General features: G+C 47.3%; 1 protein-coding gene across 2 annotated transcripts in view; it reads right to left on the bottom strand.

Moving 5' to 3' along the window:
- The window catches only part of GSAP (gamma-secretase activating protein), a 762,740-nt gene that overhangs the window by 555,470 nt on the left and 186,340 nt on the right, over window positions 1-20,930 (bottom strand). For both annotated transcript variants that reach the window (XM_085654015.1, XM_085654016.1), the window contains exons 5-6: window positions 19,266-19,313; window positions 16,317-16,405 (exon numbers count right to left, since the gene is read on the bottom strand). In XM_085654015.1, coding sequence (XP_085510141.1) covers window positions 16,317-16,405; window positions 19,266-19,313 — 137 coding nt within the window. The remainder of the gene's footprint in view (window positions 1-16,316; window positions 16,406-19,265; window positions 19,314-20,930) is intronic.

Here is a 20,930-nt window from a genome sequence, read left to right as displayed (position 1 = left end):
CTGGACCTGAATTAGCTCCTGGTTCCCCCTCTTCTCTTGTGATATGACAACAAACTCATAACAACTATCCACGTCCTCGACCAGGAGGCTGACACGCTACTCAGCAGCCTTGCTGCCTAGGACCTGGGCCTACTGACATTCGCAAGAAGCATGCGGGCGAACCAGATAGGAGCTGCTGAGGCGGATTTGATTTACTGGAGCTAATGGGTGCGGCCTCGTGCAGTAGACCAGCGGAGCAGGAGGACAGACGCCACAGGGTCTGTGGTGTGACCCATCTGGGGCATTGCCCCTAAAGGTGAGTGGCCTCCTATTACCGTCCCTCTGGTGCTGATAGTGGGGCCGTAAGAGCTGTATGCCATGTCCCGAATGGATTTACTCAGGGGGCCCTGTGCACAATTCTGCTGACGGGTCTACTTACGTGGTCGCCCGGCATCTCTCCTTGGCCCCGGATGGGGCAGTTTACGCTCACCAGAACGGCCCGACGGCTTAGCGAACACCCAGCCTCCTGCCGTGCAGACCCACAGAGGTGGTGCTCTTACCTCTTTCTCCTGCTCGGAGGTGCAGCTGAATGGATCCAGCTGTTGCAGGCTGCCCTGGCCTACCACGGGTCTACCGCCCCCTGCCACGGTGCCCCTCGGGCCCATTTTTTCCCAAAAAACAGGCCCTGATCAGACGTTAAACACTCTCAAGGTGAAGGAGCCTGGATGCCTTAAGGAACCCGCTGCAGAACCTCACCTTGCAGGACATGCAGCACAGAGCCGAAGGTGAGTGCAGGTAGGCCACAATGCATTGACCAAATTATATCTTCTATAAGAGCGCCTCCCTCCTAACAAGACTGATGAATACATACTCTGTACCACTCCTAATCCTCTGGCCCTGGCACCCAGCAGGCCAGACAGCCTTGTCGCCCCACTGTCATTGTGCCACGCCCCAGTATGCTGGAGACCTTCGACCTGCCCGTTAGCCTGGGCTCTGATCACAAAGCCCCCTGCAACACCTGATACCAGATGAGTATGTGATGTATACCTGGCTCTGCAGCCTGCTTGTGCTCCCCAGGCAGGACCCAGCCCCAGTTTTACAGCCACTATTCACAATCTCTCTGGATTGCTGAATGAAACCTGACATACTGCCACATCGTTAATCTGCTGGGCTCATCCAGTTATCCTGTGAACCGGCCCAGTGGGACTGTTCGTGCTGCATACCCCTTGTGAACAGGAAGTGAAAGCAGGCCCCAGTGACTGTTGGTACCTCTCCCCTCCCACTAGAGCCTGCCCTGGTCTAAGCACATTTACCCTCACGTTACGCCGCCGCTCACTGAAGCTATAGACTGGGCTGCTTGTGCTGCGTAGTTCTGCCTCACCTGAGGACCCAAGAGGGCCCAGTACCCTGGTGGGGTTGGGATCTCCACCGCGGCCTCCACAATTTGCAATGGGCCTACGCTCTGGCACCCAAAACACCCCAGCACATTTCTAAAAGGGTCTCTTCGCCGCCCACCATGCGCTCCCCTCCACCAGACCGTGACACGTGTTCAGCGTCTATAGACAGCAAACTGGATGCAGTACTGGGGCTATCGAAAACTCTTGTATCTCGCTGGATAAAAAGGATAGACATTGTAGCCGCAAACCTAACCTTTACTACATACAGACCACCGTAATTTGGTTGACAAATTCCAAATTGCTGAGCTACAATACAGCCTCAGGCGCAGGAGACGTAGAAAGGACACAATGCCCTGCGGGAACTGGAACGCTTATTGAAGGAAAGAGCTGAAGGGTGTTCTCATAGGAACAACATTTGTGTTGTCGGCCTGCCCGAAAACGTGGAAGGCCAGGGCCCGCTCTCATATATGGAGGACTGGCTATGCCGCATCCTCCCCACGAATGCATTGTCTCCTTTCTTCACAATTGAGCGGGCCCATTGGTTCCCCACACGTCGACCACCCCCAGGAGTGTATCCTCACCTCATAGTGATCAACATTCTGCACTATCGGGACTGGGACGCAATCCTACAGAAACCCACAAACTACCAAACCTGCCTGTAAACAGTGGAGGAATAATTATAAATACACATGCGTTTCCATGTTAAGAGGAGAGGAGCACTCTGCTGTCACTGAGAGGTCGCTGTTGCCGAAGACTCGGCCCATATGATTCCTGTTTTCCCTTTGCAAGGAGGGATGTCCAACTTGTGAACAAAGCAGGGACATGAAGACATTCACTCACAGGCAATAAGAAGTTAGATTATCCAGTAGAGGATTCTTGGCAGATAACCCACCCAATGAGACTGGGTTAGGAAGCGCATAGTAGGAGTACACTATACACAGTACTTATATGCCAGCATATATACACAGTTTTAGCAAAATGGTGGAATTGTTCATCTTTTTCACTGTGATCATATTGCTAATCATTTTCATCTGCTCCCGTCTACTAATCGTTGCAGCACATATATTTTATACATGAATCACAATGGTTCAATAAATACCAAAATGCACAATTGTGAATTTCTTGTGCATCTCTCTAGGGATGCACGAGTGACTGAGCGAAAAGGTTCTGTATCGGTTACCATGCCTCTCTAGTAAGTCAGGGTTGTCATGTTTGGAGGTTGCCCAAACCATATGTTACTTTACTAGGTTTAGGGGTACGTATGGGGGCACTCTGACCCAGCAGGACTATAGGTCAACAAATCCTGAGGGGTTGTATAAGATCACTCTGGCACCATTCCATTTATGTTGTCCAACAAACAAACAGTTCCTAATGGAAATTGGAAACCGTATGACAGCTGTACTGTAACATGCACTGAATGGTACATTTTTTTCATTTTTGCTACGATGTAAAGCCAGTAGGCATGTTCTTAGCTTGGCAGCAATAAATACCCATGTACTACCCAGTCACCTCCTTTCACCCCCCTCTCCCTCTAATTGTTTTTTTTTTTTTTCCAAGTACACATCCGAGGATGCAGTTCTCGCTTGCGTGGAGACGGTGAACTGCTGCCACAAGTACACTGTCCAGCATCACAGTTTACTTTTCTGTATGAAAGGCGCATGACTGGTCGCAATATGATTGGCCTGAACAAGGGGTTCCTTTGACCTCCATCTCCTGCCTGCAACGCAACCCCTCCTTTAGACAGTTGATCACCACTGACACATACAAAGTTTGTACAGATACAGTTGTCCCTCTGCCTCTATTGTATAATTTGTTTGCTGTTTAATGCTGCAATGGTTTTAGTTCTAGCTACCCTCACTGTCCACGCCTGCTCCTGTCCGGCACCTGGGGGTAGAACACTACATTGCCCTCACAGTGGCTCCCCCTCACATGCAACACCAAGAGTCATAGTTAAGGTGAACATATTAACATGAAACGTCAGGAGACTGCATACTCCCTCATGCAGGTATGCAGTTTATTCATATTTATGCCGCCGGTCTACACATATTGCACTGCTGCAAGTATCCCACCTGACACTGACTTAAGCTGAGAGACTGCAGCGACGTTGGCGAGAGTAGGTGTTTTCCACAAACTACTCCACATATGCTAGAGGTGCCCTAGTGTGAATTAAAGCTAGCGTCCGCTTCACTGTGCACACATCGATTGTAGACACTTAGGGCCATTATGTACTGGTGGAAGCGCATCTTGAGGGACATTGAATGCTTCTTGGTTCCATCTACGCACCCAATTCCGACCAACACTGGTTCCTCACCACATTAACAGGGGTACTTTCACACTGGATTGGAATACCATGACTTGTGGAAGCAAGACAGACACTTCTCGTGTATCGAATGGGACTTGCTGGGCCTCGAATCACAGGCTATCCTGACCCCAGAACGTAGGGAGAGGCTCCTTTTGGTACCGCATGAACATGCTGCTCTTCGGGAGTGGCTTTGCTGTCTTAATTACGTTGCCCACACAGCCAAGACTCGTATGGTAGCAGGCAAGGCGGGCTCACTTCTAGCGTGGCTTGTTCACCAGGAACACCACAGACACTTCATACTGGTGCTCCACTCAGCCGCTGCCACCCTTCTTCACAGACCGCTATCCACTGCCGAAATGACAAGATATTACACCTCCATGTACATCTTAGCTGCGCCCGCCCGCTCAGGCATCATTGAGTCCATCTTAATCTCCACGCTCTTTCCCACCATATCCCCTGACCAGCAGCTTCAACTGGATGGCACTATTACACCCTTTGAGTTCCAGAAGGCCATATGAGCCCTGGCCACAGGGCCGGGTCCGGATGGTCTCCAGACCAAAACCTATAAAGCATAAGCCCCATTTTGGCCCCCGCCTACACACAACATACAATTAAGCTTTTCAGGCTGTCTGTCTGCCACCCCCACTTCGTGAGGCACTACTCAATTCTTTACCCAAACCAGACCCCAACCCCTTTGTCTTAGGCTCATACCCCTCCCTCACACTACTCAACACAGACTACAAAATACTTGCCAAAATATTAGCGGTTTGCTTGGCCCCTCTTGTACCTACACTCATACACCCTGATCAAAAAGGGTTTGTCCCAGCTTGGACCACCCTACTTGTTGATATTCTTTAGGGTTATGGAATATCCCCCCGAGATTGCCCACGTTCTGGATGCCTGCTGCTGGACTTGCAAAAGGCAGATGATTTCCTGGAGTGTGATTTCCTGTTCGCAGTTTTGCTCTACTTGGGATGGGCCTTAGACTAATCCACACCCAACCTCTGGAGAGGGTGAAAACCAGAACCTTGATTTCCAACCCCATCGCAATACATATGAGTACCCGTCAAAGCTGCCCATTATCCCCCTGTAGGAAAGTAGGATCTGCTTTCGCGGTCAACCCCACTGGCCTCGTTATGTTTTACTGACTAGTCTGACTGTGATCCTGCTAATCAGGACCCTAGTCTCTGTGCTTTTTCCCTAAATTGGACATGGTGAGTACTTGGGTACACTCCAGATTGGCAACTGGTATACCCTAATAAGTACCTAGTATATGGTACTAAGATACCCAGGGCATAGGTACACCAGGGGTCTCCCATGGGCAGAAGCATGCCTTATGCCACCCATTGGAGACCACTCAAATTAGGACTACAGGCCTGCCATTGCAGCCTGTGTAAGCTGGTGCTAGCACCACTTACGACAGATATACGTTTCCTTATATCTGAGGTCACTGCACTTAAAACCTATAAGTCCCCCCCTAAGACAGACCTTTCAATCCTGAAGGCAGGTTGCTCGGTTCTAAGTCTGAGGGTGCCCCTGCATGAGCAGGAAACCCCTACAACCTTAGGAGTTCATTCTTCTGTGTTGTAAGTGCATCAGCCATTAAGATACATAGAGTGGCCATGCGTTGTTACGCAATGACCATCTCTAAACTGCCTGTAACGAACCCTCTCGTGTTTGGTATCAAACATGTTGGAATCATACCCCCACACTGTAAATGGTGTGCCACACCGTAAACGGCGTGGGAGGCATGACTCCATGCACTGTAAAGCTCCTCCGGGAGGCACTCAGTGCTCCCGGGAGCAGTCTTCTTGACCCGGACAGCAAACTATGGCTGCTGCCAACCAGAGAGACAATTCTGCCCTCCTGCTGCTGAGCCAAGCTCGGGCAGAGGAAGGCAGGACAATGAGTATCCTGTCACAGGGGGGTGTGACCACCTCCCAGACAGGTCTTAGTCTATTGGGACAGGGTGGGGGTGCTTGCCAGCATCACTCAGACTGCTTGAAGAGCACATTTGGTGCCTTCCTTGCATATTCCAGTCCAAACCAGTTCAGGGAGCCGTTGGCTCCCGCTCTGCCACGAAACTGGACAAAGGACATGGGAGTATCCTCCCCACTGTCCAGCCCCTCCTCTGGAAAGGACCCCAGAATCGTTCCAACCCTTTCCTTGGGGTACTCAAGGGCTTACCTGTGGGAAGGTCCTTAGATGCGTCATGGGACAAGATTCAGATCACATACCACTTCAACTTTAACTGTCTGGGCACTCTGGACCTCGGTGGACTTCGTGTTGGGAACCAAGATTGCAACTGGGAAGATTCCTGCTGCTCCTGGTCTCGTCGTCCTGCAAGTCTGCAGCAACATCTGTGCCTGTGCTCCATATAGGTTCTTCACAAGACCTGTGAACATCCAAGACACCCGAAGAAATTTCCCTTGGAGTGAAGGAGTCCCTCCCCTGCATCTGCAGGCACCACAAACACAGCTAAGCGGTCTGCTGATCCTGGGCTCCCTCGGACTTTGAAAGGCTCAGCAACACAAGTGGTGGTTGTGCAACTCCGAGGCCTGCACGGTCTTCTCACCAAGTTTGAGGCCAGTATCACTTGTTGGAATTGCTTGAACAGAACCCTTGTGCACTGCGTCAATTTGCCGGTGCCAAAACTTGTTGACTCTCTCCTCCAGAGATCTTTGGGCTCCAAGAAGCTTCAACCTCAAGCATCTCCTGCAGCCAAGATCTTCATCTGCATAGCATCCTTTGCAATGTGGGCCTGCATCCTTTGGTGAGATGCTCGAGGTCCTCTTGCAACTCCTGTGCCTTCAGCCCGTAGGTCCTCTCAAGGGTCTCTGCTTAGGCTTCAGTGGGCTCCCCTGCTGGCTCGGGCCTGCTCTGACTTACCTGCTTGTGGTGAGTCACTTAGACCTAACTGGTCCAGACACCACACCTTTTCCATCACCTACGTTGATTGACGTTGCCAAGACTTGTTGGTGCCCCTGCGGACACTGAGCCATTGGCTCATGACATAAGACCCGGGACAGCTCGTGCATGGCTCCTGGTCCTCCTCTACATCGTGTGGTCCATACAGCTGCAACTTCAAGAGTAATATTCAATTTAGGTACCCCAATATAGGCTTGGGTGACATCCCAACCTTTCACCTATAATCATCCCTACATTACATACATAACGGGCTGTAAGGACTGACCCTTTACCTAGTTACAGTACTGCTTACAGAACGTGGAGTTTTCCCTTAACAATAGCCTCAAACAGTATGCATGAGGATCCTTTGATTCTTGGAAACTCAGCAGGACTACCATCTCCTGCATAATAACTATGTTCACAGTTCATTCCTGACCTCATCATAAGTCGAACAGTGGCACAACAAGGTAAAACCCCCGAGGATACCTTCCGGTATATAAACATCACATCTTGCTGAGATAGAGAGGAGATCACGACTTCCATGGCAAAACATTGACGCGAGTCGCTGAGGTTCCTGCATGCAGATAACCCAGCTCGCAGTGGTCTAACATCACTTGCGGGGTGTCCAACTCGAGACCAAGATGGGGTCCCATAGTCTCTGACTTCAGGTAATGGGGTTGACTTTATCCTAAAGGGATTCTTGGCTTAACACCTACACACATGCTAGGTCCCGTAGGTACATCTAGTTAGGATTGCATCGTAGGAGTACGCATTTTATTGTCATGTATTTTATATACTTGCTTGTATTCATGATTATAGCAAAATAGTAGAAACCTACCATCCTTTTACCTTCTTAGTGCTTCTAATCATCTATATCTGTTTCTGTCTAGTGGTTGTTTCAGCACACCTATTTTACACTAGAATGACGAATGTTCAATAAATACTTACTGAAAAATGTCCATATTGTTTATTCTGTGTATCTCTCTGAGACGAAGTAAGCACGAGTGACTGAGCGAAAAGTATTGGACTGTTTCCACGGTTCAGGGTTGTCATGTTCGAGAGTTGCTAAGAACTACTCTCTCCTTGGTAAGAGGAGTTTCTAGTGGCACTGTGAGCTAGCTGGTACAACATGGCCAACATACCCGGTGGGGGTGTCTGGAATCAGTCTGGAAACCAAGCCCGCAGTGTATGTTGTCTAAACGCACAGATCCTGTAAAGGTTTTATAGGAACAACACAACACAAGGGCACCATCAACTCTCCTGCATCTTCGACATCGGTGGGCATTTGTCTTCCGTGCCTCCTGGTCACTCCTGAGTGGCATAGACTCTGTCCCCTCTGCTTGCAGGTACCGCTCACATAGAATCCACCTTTGGGTTCCATCGGACACTTTCACCTTCTTCGCCAGCGGCATCTTTTCCGAAGTCCTCCATTATGGTCTATGGCGGTTTCCAACGTCCCTTCACACTTATGCACCCGGCTTCCCTGGTGTAGGTATCCTGGTTCATGGGGTATCCACCGGTGTGGTGACTCTCCAACCTTCAATCTTCCACTGTGTTTCTTCGGGGTCCGCTAGGAAGGGTCCTTCTTTAAAACGGCAACCGCGACATACCTATTGACTAACATTGAGCACGCTGTTGTGTTCCCACTCTGCACACGACGTCTGTGGGGTTCCTAGATACTCACCTTGGGTGGTTCCTTGGGTCCTGCCACTCTTCTACGCCTTTTGGGTCTATTCTCGACTTAGGTCGTGGTTCGCATTCCACTATTTTAGTATATGGTTTGGTCTCCCCTTGGGGACCACTGTATATTCTGTGCCATTACCAAATTTTATTGACAAAGTATTGTGTGTATTATGTTGTATATCCAGGTAGGAGATAATGCATTGTGTTAATGAGTGTTAATAATAAATACCTTTTTTTTTTTATAACTACACCGTGTGGTTCTAATTCAGTTAACCTATACCATAAGATTAAGTTCTGGTAAAAAAAAAAAAGAAAGAAAAAAAAAACTGATTTACACTCATTCTGGACTAAGCCTGAAGGCTGCCCTCCACAGCTACCACTTACAGCTCTTTCTAAGGTTGTCGAAGACCACTAAAATCACCATAAGGGTTGCCTTGATTAGTGCAGGGTGCTACCCTTACATAAGTGAGCACCATACACTAAGCCAGCCTCTCATCCACCCCCCCCCCCACCCAAACTTCTTTTTCTGGCCATTGAACCACGAGCGGTCGCCCTTCGCACAAACAGACAGACCTGGGGAATACCACTGGAAGACGTGTTGCACTCGGTATCACTCTACGCCGGCGGCCTACTCTTATACCTGGGTGACGTACACAGGATTCCCCCAGACACAGTCCCCGTATCTGACAGGTTTGCGACAATCTCCAGACTCGAAGTTAGCTGTACGCAATCATGCATTGAGGGGCATATGTATGAACAAGCCCTTTTGCGATTCCTTAATAGCGATTTTTAGCGAATTGCTATTAAGGAATAGCAAAATGCTTTGTATGTAGGAATCGCAATAATAATTGGGATTCCTTAATATTCCTTAATTGCGAATCGTAAATGCCCCATAGGAATGAATGGGAAGACATTCTCAATTTGCGATTACCAATTGGAGAATCGCAAATTGAGAATGCGCTTTCAAGGTTGCAAGGGTGTCATGAGGACACCCTGATGAACCCCTGAAATGACCATGTGTGCACATGTGGCGCACATACATGCGCTAAGGGCATGTATGTGTGCCACATGGGACTTTGAAAAAAGCAAAAAAGTGTTTTATTCAAAGAATTCGCAAATTACCACCAACTGTCAGTTGGTGGTAATTTGCGATTTCTTATGCCAAATTCCCACAACTTAGGTGCTTTCTACATCGCATTTAAGGAATCGCAATTTGCGATTCCTTAAATGCAATCGCAAAATAGAGAATTGCAAATTTTACGATTCTCTAATTTGCAATGCCCTTTTGGGATGAAACATCCCAAAAGGCCTTTTCCCGTTCGCAAATGGGCCGATTCTGAGAATCAGCCCGTTTGCGAACGGGAAAAGGGCTTGATACATATGCCCCTTACTCCTTTAGTGGTACCATCCTGGATCCTAGCTACTATCTCCAAGGCATCTACATGACCTGGTAACCCGTGACATTCTGATTTTTAGGTATCCCCATGAACAGAGACCCCGGTTGACCCGTTTGATTATAGCCTCACCTGACTGGTGTCCTCAATACAGGCACAATTGGCATTTTGGAAATCACTCCCACTCTCCGACGCTAGGCGGGGTAGCACTCATCAAGATGGTCATGCTACCCTGTCTAATGTACTATTTTGCCAGCCTCCCACTATACATCCCTAAATCCTTCTTCAGTACACTCAACAAACTCACAAGGGACCTCCTTTGGCACAATAAAAGGTGTAGGGTGGCACTTCACAAACTCCATTTATCAACAACTGAAAGGGGGCTGGCGGTTCCCAAGTTTGAACACTACTACATGGCCTCACAGCTACAATGGGAGGCCAAGTGACTGGCATGACTTTAGTTATCGGTCACTGCCACGACAACTCCATCCTGGAGCCAGTTCCACATTTTACATTTGTTACACCCCAGCACCAGGTGGCCGACCTGTCCCCTGCACGGATACGAGTCGCACACCAGTGTTTTGAATGGAGTCTACTAATCACCAAAGCTACCCAGCCATATACCCCTGTACTTCCACTAATGGGTAGCCCTAGGGGAGACAAGATCACCTGCACGAGGGAACTTGCTGTCTGGCACAAGATTGCGTTTAACACACTGGGGGATCTTTACCGCAATGGCTCCCTCATACCATTTGAAACACAAACCACCAATGACGGACTCCCACCCGGCCACTTCCCCCTGCACAACTCCATAATTGGGGCACTAGATACATGTTGGGGTGGCATGCAGTAGGAACACCCAATGCACCTCACTGTCCAATATCTTCACATCAAGGGCACAGGCCACCAACTGACATGGTGGTTTAATGTGTCGCTACGCACACACGCTGCTATTCTGTTGACCCCGGTATGTTGCCTCTGGGAAACATACCTGGGCCACCCCTGCATTGACACAGAGTGAAGGTCCATAGTTGAATATCCTGTGCTTGTTCTGACAAAATACGTTATCCAATACTACGCACTCCACTGGGCCTACCTCACTCCAGAAACGATAAACCGATAGTATCACCGCACAGACGCTGTCTGCCCCCATGCTCTGGGACTGTCCCTCCCTTCATCTGTAGTTGTTAGGTGTAACCTCTCGGTTAATGGACTGCGGAGAGAGACCCAAGTCCAACACTTAGGAGGTATGCTTTCTGGGCCTCACTTGCCGAGACAAGAAACATAGGGCCACCACACGGTTCATAGACTTGAGACTGCTTCTTGCCAAGCGCTCAATCACCGATGGGTGGAGATCAGAAACTCCCCCAGCAGTCACCGCTTGGGAGCTCCCCATGCAGGCCTGGGCCCGAGCAGATGCATGGCCTTGCTCAAGAGGGACACACAGGGCCTGCATAAGTACCCGTTATCTTGTATGCCACCCGGACTGATTTCCAAGCTGCCTTAGTGCCTTACGATACACCACCTGAGGGTTCCTCGTCTCCAAGGATTGCAGCATCCCCCCAGTCACTGATATGTCACTCCACCTGAATGCTTCCCATCCCCAATACAGTAACTGTTGTTGCATTCCTCATTCAAACGGTTTCTTTGTAATGATGCATTTTAGTCTCCCCTCCTGCTAACAAATGGTGCGAACCCCACTGTTGATGTTCCCTACTTGGGAAAAACCTTTTCCTTTGACTTTTTTATTTCATAGAATAGTTACGGAGTCTTCTGCTTATTGTACTGCTGTTCTTCACTGTTACCACCGTATAGTTCATATATCACACTTCTGTTACATATGAATGTAATATGTAATGATTGTACACAAAAAAATGCAATAAAATAAGATTCAAACAAAAACAATTATACTTTGCACACTGTCATGCAGGTGGAGGGCATTTTGGGCAATGAAAAACTGAAGAGTACTTGTTGGAAACGTCTTATTGGCCAGAGCTAAAGGCATCATAAAACCACCAGATTGATAAGGTGAGGGCTATTCCACCCCCATTAACAAACAAGCATTTACAATGCAACGGTTTCGGCATTGTTAAAGTTCGAGCTATTGCTCATGACATTATTCTATAGCTATTATTTCAGGGCCCGTAGGATGCCGGCGTCTCCGCACCCCGCTGGCTCGAAGAGCTTGAACAAACATAAAAGCGACATAATACAGATTGGAGACTCAAACACACACACAAACACCGCCCCCCCCCCCCCAAACACTCCCTCCCCCAAGACCTCTGCTTCAGGAACAAAACCGAAGTCTTTGCCACTGAAAGGGGAAGGTTTTGTGTGTTGCAACCGGAAGAACCGTGTGTCAAGCAGGGTACTTTCTAGGAGGCACAGGTCCATGTGGCACAGAGAGGGAGGAAAGAGATAAATAAAGCAGAAGTAGGCAAAGAAAAGCATGGTAAAGAGAGTAAGGGGATGAGTGGCTAGAAAGGGGAGAGAAAAGAAAGACGGGGGGGGGCAACAGAGAGGAAAAAAAGGAGTGGGGAGAGAAAGGGGAATAAAGAGAGGGCAAAGTAAACACATACATGAGGGGTGAGACAACATGGGGACTGTGCGTCTTTAAACCTCACTATCAATCCTAGCTCCCAACGGAGGTGAAAGCCTGTGATCCTTGGCAAGTCACTTCACCTCTCTCTGCTTCTTGTAACCAAAAACTGCAGTGCAGAGAGACAAGCTAAATTCCAAAAGTAAGATCCGCAAATATACTCACTTACATAAACGTGATAAATATTTCTTGCATTATAATGAATGTGTTCTGTTGTTCAGAATATTGCAATGATACAACGCCTGCTATCGGACGGGCACGTGTGCCCTGGTGAAATGAGGGGTGTCATGGTGAAATGAAGGGTGCTTGATGTGATGGTTTATGAGAGTTATTGCTTTTGCTCACATTCTATTCCCTAAAACACAGGAGGTACGAGGCGAGATCTGTCAGGCGCCATTTGCCAAAGAAAGACAGACTGGTGCGCTTTGATAAATCCAGATTGCTGTTAAATTAGAAACTAAGGTGCCACGAAGCTTGTGAAGCAGGCTCGAAGCCCTACAATTACACAGAGCCACGAGCCGAGTCACTATTGTGGGATTAGGCCCGAGCTAAGTGACTTCCGCCAGCACGCTCCCCTGCCTTTCATGTCTGATATCACACACTGCGCCCTTCTCCGGCGTGGCGCTGGCACCTCAGTGCCACGGTCTGCGCTGGCTCGGGGTGTTTGATGTTTGATGCGTGATCCCTGAAAGGGCACCTGGAACACTGGCGCGGTGTTTACAGCGGAGTAGGTGCCTGCCTGCCAAGCTCACAGCCCTGATATAGCGCCTAGCGACCGCATCCTAAGAAATGGGATCCCAGTTGTGGCTCACTGGTATAAAGACACTTCACAAAAAGGTGTTTGCAACTCCCAAGGCTGAAGCCAGATCAATGCTGCAGCTGCTAGTCTGGAATAGCCAATGCACACATTCCCTAAAACACAGGAGGTATGAGGCGAGATCTGTCAGGCGCCATTTGCCAAAGAAAGACAGACTGGTGCGCTTTGACAAATCCAGATTGCTGTTAAATTAGAAATTAAAGTACAAAAACGAAGTAAGAAAAATATATGTACAGGGTGTCGCAAGGAATACAAACAAATATACAAAAATAGGCATGGGGTCCCTGGCTACGATTAACCCCTTGAGTGCCCCGCCCTTTCCCCCTCCTGTGCCGGCCATTGTATTAGCGGGCGGGGTCCATGACGAGACTATCTCGTCATGGGCACAGAAGGGGTTAAAATATACAAGTCACAAATTCAAGTCTTTGGCGTGCTTTGATTTTGACAAAATAAATAAGCAGGAATTGATCGATCTGGCGGCAGATTTTGTGTTCCAGGCACTTCATTTGAATCCCCGTCGTCGCACTTGTAAACAGGTCCCAAGGTCGCAGCTGGGCTACAGCCAGGCTTGAAATGAACACAGCGCTCGTTCCTGTCGGAGTCTGAGCGGGTGTCCTGGCCGCCCTGCTTCTTGATACGCATTTGGGGTCTAGGCCTTTTAGGAGAGACTGCCATATAACTAATGTATGTATTATAGCTCCTTGAAGTCCTTCGCGAGCACAGGTGGGAACAGAGGGTTCTTCTGGCAGATGAAGGCCCGGGATAGGCTGTTTTAGCTCCAGTGCAGCGCGTCTGCTTTGGGTGGTGTGGTCTGTAGTGTCAGATGAGAGGTGAGAGGCACTGAATGGTTTGTTCCTGCCCTAGGACTCGTCGTCGCACCACAGGATGCAGACCGGGGAGCTGTGAAGTCCCATGGTGGCCAAATGTCCGTTTTTTCTCGCTCTCTTTGTGGTCCATCTAAATACGATCTTAAAGGCAGGCTGGCGTCGAGCCACACACAACTGACTCCGGCACAGCTCACATGGCCTACCTTTTGTGGAGGGGCTTGCAGAAGTGGATACAGAGCAGGAAGGAGTCTATTAGCAGAGCCCGCAGCGGGGGAGTCCCTGTGATGTCCGAGCAAGGGAAAGTGACACGGAGTCTGTTTACAAGCCGAGGGCACCGGAAGACACCACTGCCTTTCTCCGGGGTCAGCCAGAAATGCCTCGGAGAAAGGCAGCGGCGTTTTCGGATTGCTTTTCTCTCCTCTAGCCATTGGCTGGAGGAGATAATTAGAAAAGTTGCAAAAAACACGCCCCCGAATCCGAAAAGGACGGGGCCTGTTCGGAGTGACTGACCTCTTCTCCATTGGCTGGCCTCTTGAATGCTGGCCAGCCATTGGAGAACAGGGGAGAAGAGGGGCGGGTTCAAGCCCCTCTTCTCCAAGTCATTATCTCTCGCGAGCGAGACTGCGCAAGCGCAGCCTTCGCTAGCCGAGACCTAAAAAGGAAGTTAATTCTTTTTTGGGACTTGTAGGGTACTATAGGAAGTTAATTTCTCAATTTTCTGAGTTAACGAGTCCTCTTACAGATTAACTATGTAAATAATCATCCCAACAAATTTCCCACACTAATCCCTGAACAACTAAGCAGTATTAACTGATTGAAAGATCTGCCAGGTGGGGTTGGGTAGCTGCTAAAGAGAGGGATCCAGAACGGAGTTTCCTGCTGGGTTGGTAGAAATTAACTCGTTTGTTGAGGTACGCCAGTGCTTCGTTGTGTAGTGCCTTGAAAGCTTGGGTGAGCAACTTGAACGGTTATCTCTTTGTGACTAGTAACCAGTGAAGTTTCCTGGGGTGGAGGGGGTGATATGCGTCTGTCTGGGGAGGTTGAGGATGAGTCATGCTGCTGTGTTCTGGATGGTCTGGAGTTTCCTAATGAGTTGGGTGGTATTTCCTAAGTAGAAGGAGTTGCCGTAGTCGAACCTGCTGGTGACGAGAGATTACCTGACAGTACGCCTGGTGTCAGGTGGGAGCCATCTAAAGGCTTTCCTGAGCATACAGAGGGTGACGAAGCAAGCGGAGGAGACAGCGCTGACCTGCTTCTACATGGATAGCTTGCTGTTGAGGATGAAGCAGAGGTTGCCGGCATGTTTGTTGGCTTTGGGCCCATCTCAGATGGCCACCATTCGTTGTTTCAGAGTGTATCCTTGCCTTTATCAAAGAGAAGGACTTTTGTCTTGTCTGTGTTGAGTTTGAGACAGTTGTTATTCATCCAGATGGCCACATCATTCATTCTTTCTTTGGAACTGGTCTTTGATGGTAATTGGGTCATTAGTCAGGGAGAGGACGAGTTGGGTGTCTTAGGTGTAGAAGATAATGTTGAGTCTGTGGTTCTGGACGATGTTGGCCAGAGGTGTCATGTATACATTAAAGAGGGTTGGGCTAAGGGATGAGCCTTGAGGTACATGGCAAGTGATGTTCTTAGGAAGCGAGGAGTAAGGAGGGAGGGTGATCTGTGTTCTGCTTGTGAGGTAGGATGCGATCCACTTGAGGACTGCTCCTTGGATTCAGATTCTGTTGATCAGTGCGTGGTGGGATATGGTGTTGAAGGCTGCCGAGAAGTCGAGGAGGATGAGGGTTGCTGTATCTTCACGGTCTAGCAGCACTCTGATGTCGTCTGTGGCTGCGACTAGTGCGGTTTTGGTACTGTTGTTTGCCCTGGAACCGGATTGGGAGGGGTCCAGAAGGCTGTGGTTCTCCACATGTCTAGCAAGCTGGATGATGATAGCTTTCTCAATGACCTTGGCAGGGATGGAGAGCAGGGAGATGGGTCGGTAGGACTTGGGTTCTCCTAGGTCCACACATGGTTTCTTCAGCAAAGTTTTCACATTGGCATGTTTCTATTTCTGAGGGCCTTGGTGAGTTCTTTGCTGATGGATTGATTGCCGGGGTTGAAAGTGTGGTATGGGCAGGGGTCTGCGGGGGCTCCGGAATGGATGGATCTCATGATGGACGCAGTTTACTTCTCTGTGAGGGTGTTCCACGAAGTGACCTAGTGTGGGTGGGAGACGGTTGGCATGAGGAGGTCTAATTAAGGAACTGGCATCCTGACCTAGTGCAAAGGAAGCAATAAAGAAACTTATTATTAAGCACATTTTCTTAGCACTACTTCTGAGCCCTGCTGTGATTGTCGGACTGCTTCACAGAGATATTTCACAAGATTTTCCAAGATAGTTATTCAACTGATCAATTTCTTACTTGAACCCGAACGTAGTTCTCTGTTGCCTTTAGGACTCGTAGCTCATTCACAGGGTGGATCTCGATCAGTAAAGTGATATATTTAGAGCCTGCAGAGAGAATTGAGAAATTCTATAAAGCCTATATATGTATTCAATTTGTGTTGTGCAGGGTCACACGTTGCCAAAGTCACTACTTATAATTCAAAGTACCTCCAAAATTGTGTTGTGCCTGTACTAAGAGGCACCGAATGTTTTAAAACAGTGCATCATTTTAATTAGTTCATTGTCCATCAAAAGTGATCGGATCATTTGTAAACATTCAAAAAGATACCCATAAACATTTTAAAAGCATTCTCCAACTTGGTAGCTCACATCTAACACAATGAAATAAAGCTTCAGTAAATGTTCAAAGACGGGTGTTTGAATGAAGAGCATCACTATTCAAATTCATGCTGATGGTCTACATATGAAGCCACAATAGCGTAATGTTTGAGATTGGTTTCGTTTATTCTATTCCAAGAGCGCAAACAACACTACCTAGTATTCCAGACGTGTTATTTGGCAACCTTGAGTTTACAGCCAATAAAATTAGTCGCAGGGTTCTCAATTCTGAAAAATACAACTATTATTGGAGGACAGTTGCACCTCCAAATAGATGGATATCTTGCACTGACAGAATTCGGTCTATAAGAACAGTATCACCCAGACAGAAGGACTACACTGGTTCATAGCTGAATGAAGCAAAATGGTCCAGTTGCATGGAAGACCCTGAAGGCAAAGCACAATGCTTTGAAGGAGAGACATCTCGCTATGGATAACCATTGTAGCTCCTGAAGGGTTAAGGGCTGACATAATGTGGTCTTGAAGGGGTAGTAGTTGTCTGGCTTCTGCACTTTCTATTCTCTATTGTTGTTTTCATGATTGCTAAATAAGTGTGCCCAAGCATTCCATTTGCATATTCCTAGGGTGGTAGTATCAAGGAGACTTTGTCAGAAACCTTAAAGAGAGGGAAAGGTGCATACGAGGACTTGCAAGGTAAAGAAGTCACCTACACTAGCTTGATTGGCTTGGGGGTCAAGGGGTAGGTCTGAGTCTATGATCCTTGCTAGGTTTCTGATTTAGGTTTATGTCATCAAGGATGCTTTCCCAGAGAGTAGGTAGGCAGTGGTAGGGAAGTAAATCTCTCATTTTCTTCAGAGGATTACAGCTTTGGATGAACAATTTCATGTGGTTGATAAACATTCATAAATACAATTACAATTCATTGTTCCACAACTTGTAGACAGTGGTCTACGCAAGGAAGCTTAGATACGGTGGCTTTTTCACCTTGCTTAATTGTAGCAGGTTAGGATGAAGGACTTTAGGAGGTCATGTAAGACCTTGCAACACCCCAAGGTTCATTTGGAAGAAAGTTAATAACTCCTGTGTGAGGAGGACAGTGCTTTATCTGATGAAAGAGAGCTAAAGACCCAGTCTTGGAGGGTTCCTTGAAATCAGTTCTTCTAGTATCCACAATAGGGCAGGAGTCATTAACTTTATTGCAAGAACACACAGATTTAGTGTTAATATGGCAGAAAATCCATTGTTTCAGCCGAGACATTTAGGTTGTTCAAGCGGGCCATTTTGATATCCTGAGCATCAAAGTGCAGAACGGAGTGTACTTGGAGGAATCTCATCTGCTACAGGACCTCACTTTCAACCTAGCCATCACACACCCTTCTCAGCAATGGGGAAGTTGCAGTCTGTCACTGTGGAACTTTCCAATGGAGTAGATGCAATAATTGGTTGCACTTTAACAACCTGAGCAGTGGAAACTGGTGCACTCTGCCTTCCCCTGCAGAGTTGTGTTGCATGAGCCGTATGGCTTTCACTTTGTACATATAATTAATATCCAACAAGCGGTCACTGGTAAAAACCTAACTTAAAAAACAAAAGAAGTAATGTGTTTGGAATTAGCACAGCGATAAACAGATTTCACTGCGCCCTACAGTGCAATCCTTGTGCAACAGTGAAAAAGAAAATGAAGAGCGAGGGACAGTACTAGCCAATAGGTCTGGCTTTGGTTAACCTATGCAAGCATATGCCACAAAAATATAAAGAACAAAATGGTGTCACCTAAACGCCCAACGGTCATTTGATCGCAATAAAAAAAATCTACATTTTAAAGTGAAGTAATCATTGCATATTATTTTAACAGAATAGCACAGGCATTCCTAGCATGCAAGGATAGGATCCATTTAGTGTTGGCACAAAAAGGTACTATTGCCTTTGAATTACTGTAACCTGAAGAACCAGTTTAAAGACAAAGAGGACTTAAACAAAAGGTAAACCAAATAATAATAAAATTAACAACAAAAGAAAAGATAAAGAATGGAAAGGAAAAACACACTGACTACATAAAACATTGACCGACTAGCCCATAAGTGTACTTTTTTCAGGTGGATGTCATTCTTTCAGACAGCATGTGATTACTCACAGTGCAGGAGAACCAGTGGGTAGACCTATTGCGCCATAATATGCGCTGTGAGTAATGGGAGCAAAATTTCACAGTTATAGAGACTAACAAACGAAGAGGCTGACCCAAAGTCCCTCTATATACGTATGTATACAATTTTTAATTGTGATTTTTATTACAAAAAGACTGGTGAAATGACTAAAGCGGTCCCTAGATCGGACTGAAAAAAGAAGCTTGAAACAAGCACGATTTGCTCCAATAAGAGAAGATTGTCACATGTCAGTCTGAATCAATGGTTACTAGATAGCACGTCATGCTGGCCAAAGTTTTCCGTTCATCAGATGAGAGTCAATTCTCTACACTCCACACCACACACTTTCTGTGCAACAGACCAAAGGAAAATAGAACTGCAATCTCATCAACTAAGCTGCTGCTAAAAAGAAAGACATGTCAACACTCCTCACAACCCAACAGCATTGCAAGTACATTTTAATTCATAAAAACTTAAAGTACCTGATCTCTGCTGTTTAGGTACACTTTCGGCATCTCGATAAGTAAATGCTACAAAGAAAAAAAACATTACGGGTATGTCAGTATCTGCTTTATAATGGTATTCGTGTAGGCAGTTTTTTTTGTCAAACTTACTTTATTGAGTTTTGCATAGGGCACTTTGGTACACAAAGGCAGTAGTGCACTCTGAGGCTATCAGAAGTATGCATCAGAATGGAATTAGTACATACAGGTTTCAATATGTAATGGCATCAATTCAAATAAAGCACTGTCATCAACTCATCTGTCTCACTTAACAGTAACATTTGCCCAACATAATCATTCCTCCCCCCAATTAACCCTAAACAGTATATCATGAGTGAGGGAAATGAAGCCGTGTGTTGTGCGGTGGGCGTGGGTAGGCCAGCAGCGGAGGAGCGGACCGATGAGGCCTGCAGTAGTCCCAAAGTCGTCACCAGCTCAGTTGTGATATTAGATCTGAAAAGAATGAAGTGGTTGTGTATGGGTGGGACAAGCCGTGAGTGGAAGGCCTACAGAGAAGAAGGCCACCAAGGGACCACAGGTTATCACGAAGAATGTCAGCCATTCTCTCTATTGTCAAGGTTTGCCAGGCATGCCACTGGGTCATCGAGGGTGCTACGTTTCTTTTCCAAAAAGCTGCCAGAATTAACTTGGCCACCCCCAGGTATAACCACATAATCGAGGGATTGCCTGAGGTCTGGCAATTTAAGGGTCTCGTCACATAGTCCCAAAAGTGCAAATCCTGTCGTAGAATCAGGTGATAGAAAGGGCAAATTATTGGACAGTCCCATCATAGGAGTCCGAAATCTCCGAGCACACCGCACCCTCTCCAATAGAGGTCAGGCGTGTTAGGATACATTTTTTTGAGTTTGGTGGGATAGAGATACCAATCATTAAGTATTTTACAGTGGGCGTCTCTCATTCCCATAGAATGGTTAAATCTAGGGATGTCTCTCCATAGCTTCCACCACTGCTCACTAAAGACTCTGTCCCGGAGTATGTTGGTCCAGAAATCTATGTGATGTTGTGGAGTTTTGGGAGAGGTATCAAGTGAGAGCTAGTAGAGGAACGAGACATTATCTTTAGCCCCCCTTGCTTGTCTTACAAATTTCTCAATTGGGGAAAGGTCTCTAGTTGCTGCTTCTCTCAGGTTTGGAAGAAGTACCCAGTGTTTCAGTGGAGTATATTGGTATTTCTTGGAATTAGGCAGGCCAAATTCTCGTAGACAATTTTCCAAGGTGAAGATATCCCATCCATGAAACAAATCAGAAATGGTAAGACACCTCATGGCAAGACACTCCCCTCCCTCTATAGATCGAAAGGGGGCAGGTGTAGGTGCCTGTGGAAAGTCGGGGTTAAAGTGAATAAGAGTGAATGGAGGGGGGAATATGGGCCATGAAGCTGATTAATTCACATACTCACATGTTTTAAGTGTCGTTTTTGTAGGTGTGCTAAGGTATCCATTGAGGGGTTGGTCTGCCTTCGAATTCCATAAAATGTCCCATATATGTTTGCTTACAACCGCCCAATCCATATTGAGCCAGTGTTTATCTGATCCTGTCAGTGACCATTCGGATATCACGCTTTGTTGCCCTGAATTACCGTATAGTGGAAAATGGGGAAGGGCCAGCCCATCAACTTCCTTGG

Source organism: Triturus cristatus, chromosome 4_1 (assembly GCF_964204655.1).
Source record: "Triturus cristatus chromosome 4_1, aTriCri1.1, whole genome shotgun sequence".
Taxonomy (NCBI): domain Eukaryota; kingdom Metazoa; phylum Chordata; class Amphibia; order Caudata; family Salamandridae; genus Triturus; species Triturus cristatus.
The sequence above is the reverse complement of the archived record's forward strand: the minus strand, read 5'-3'. Positions and strand labels throughout refer to the sequence as shown.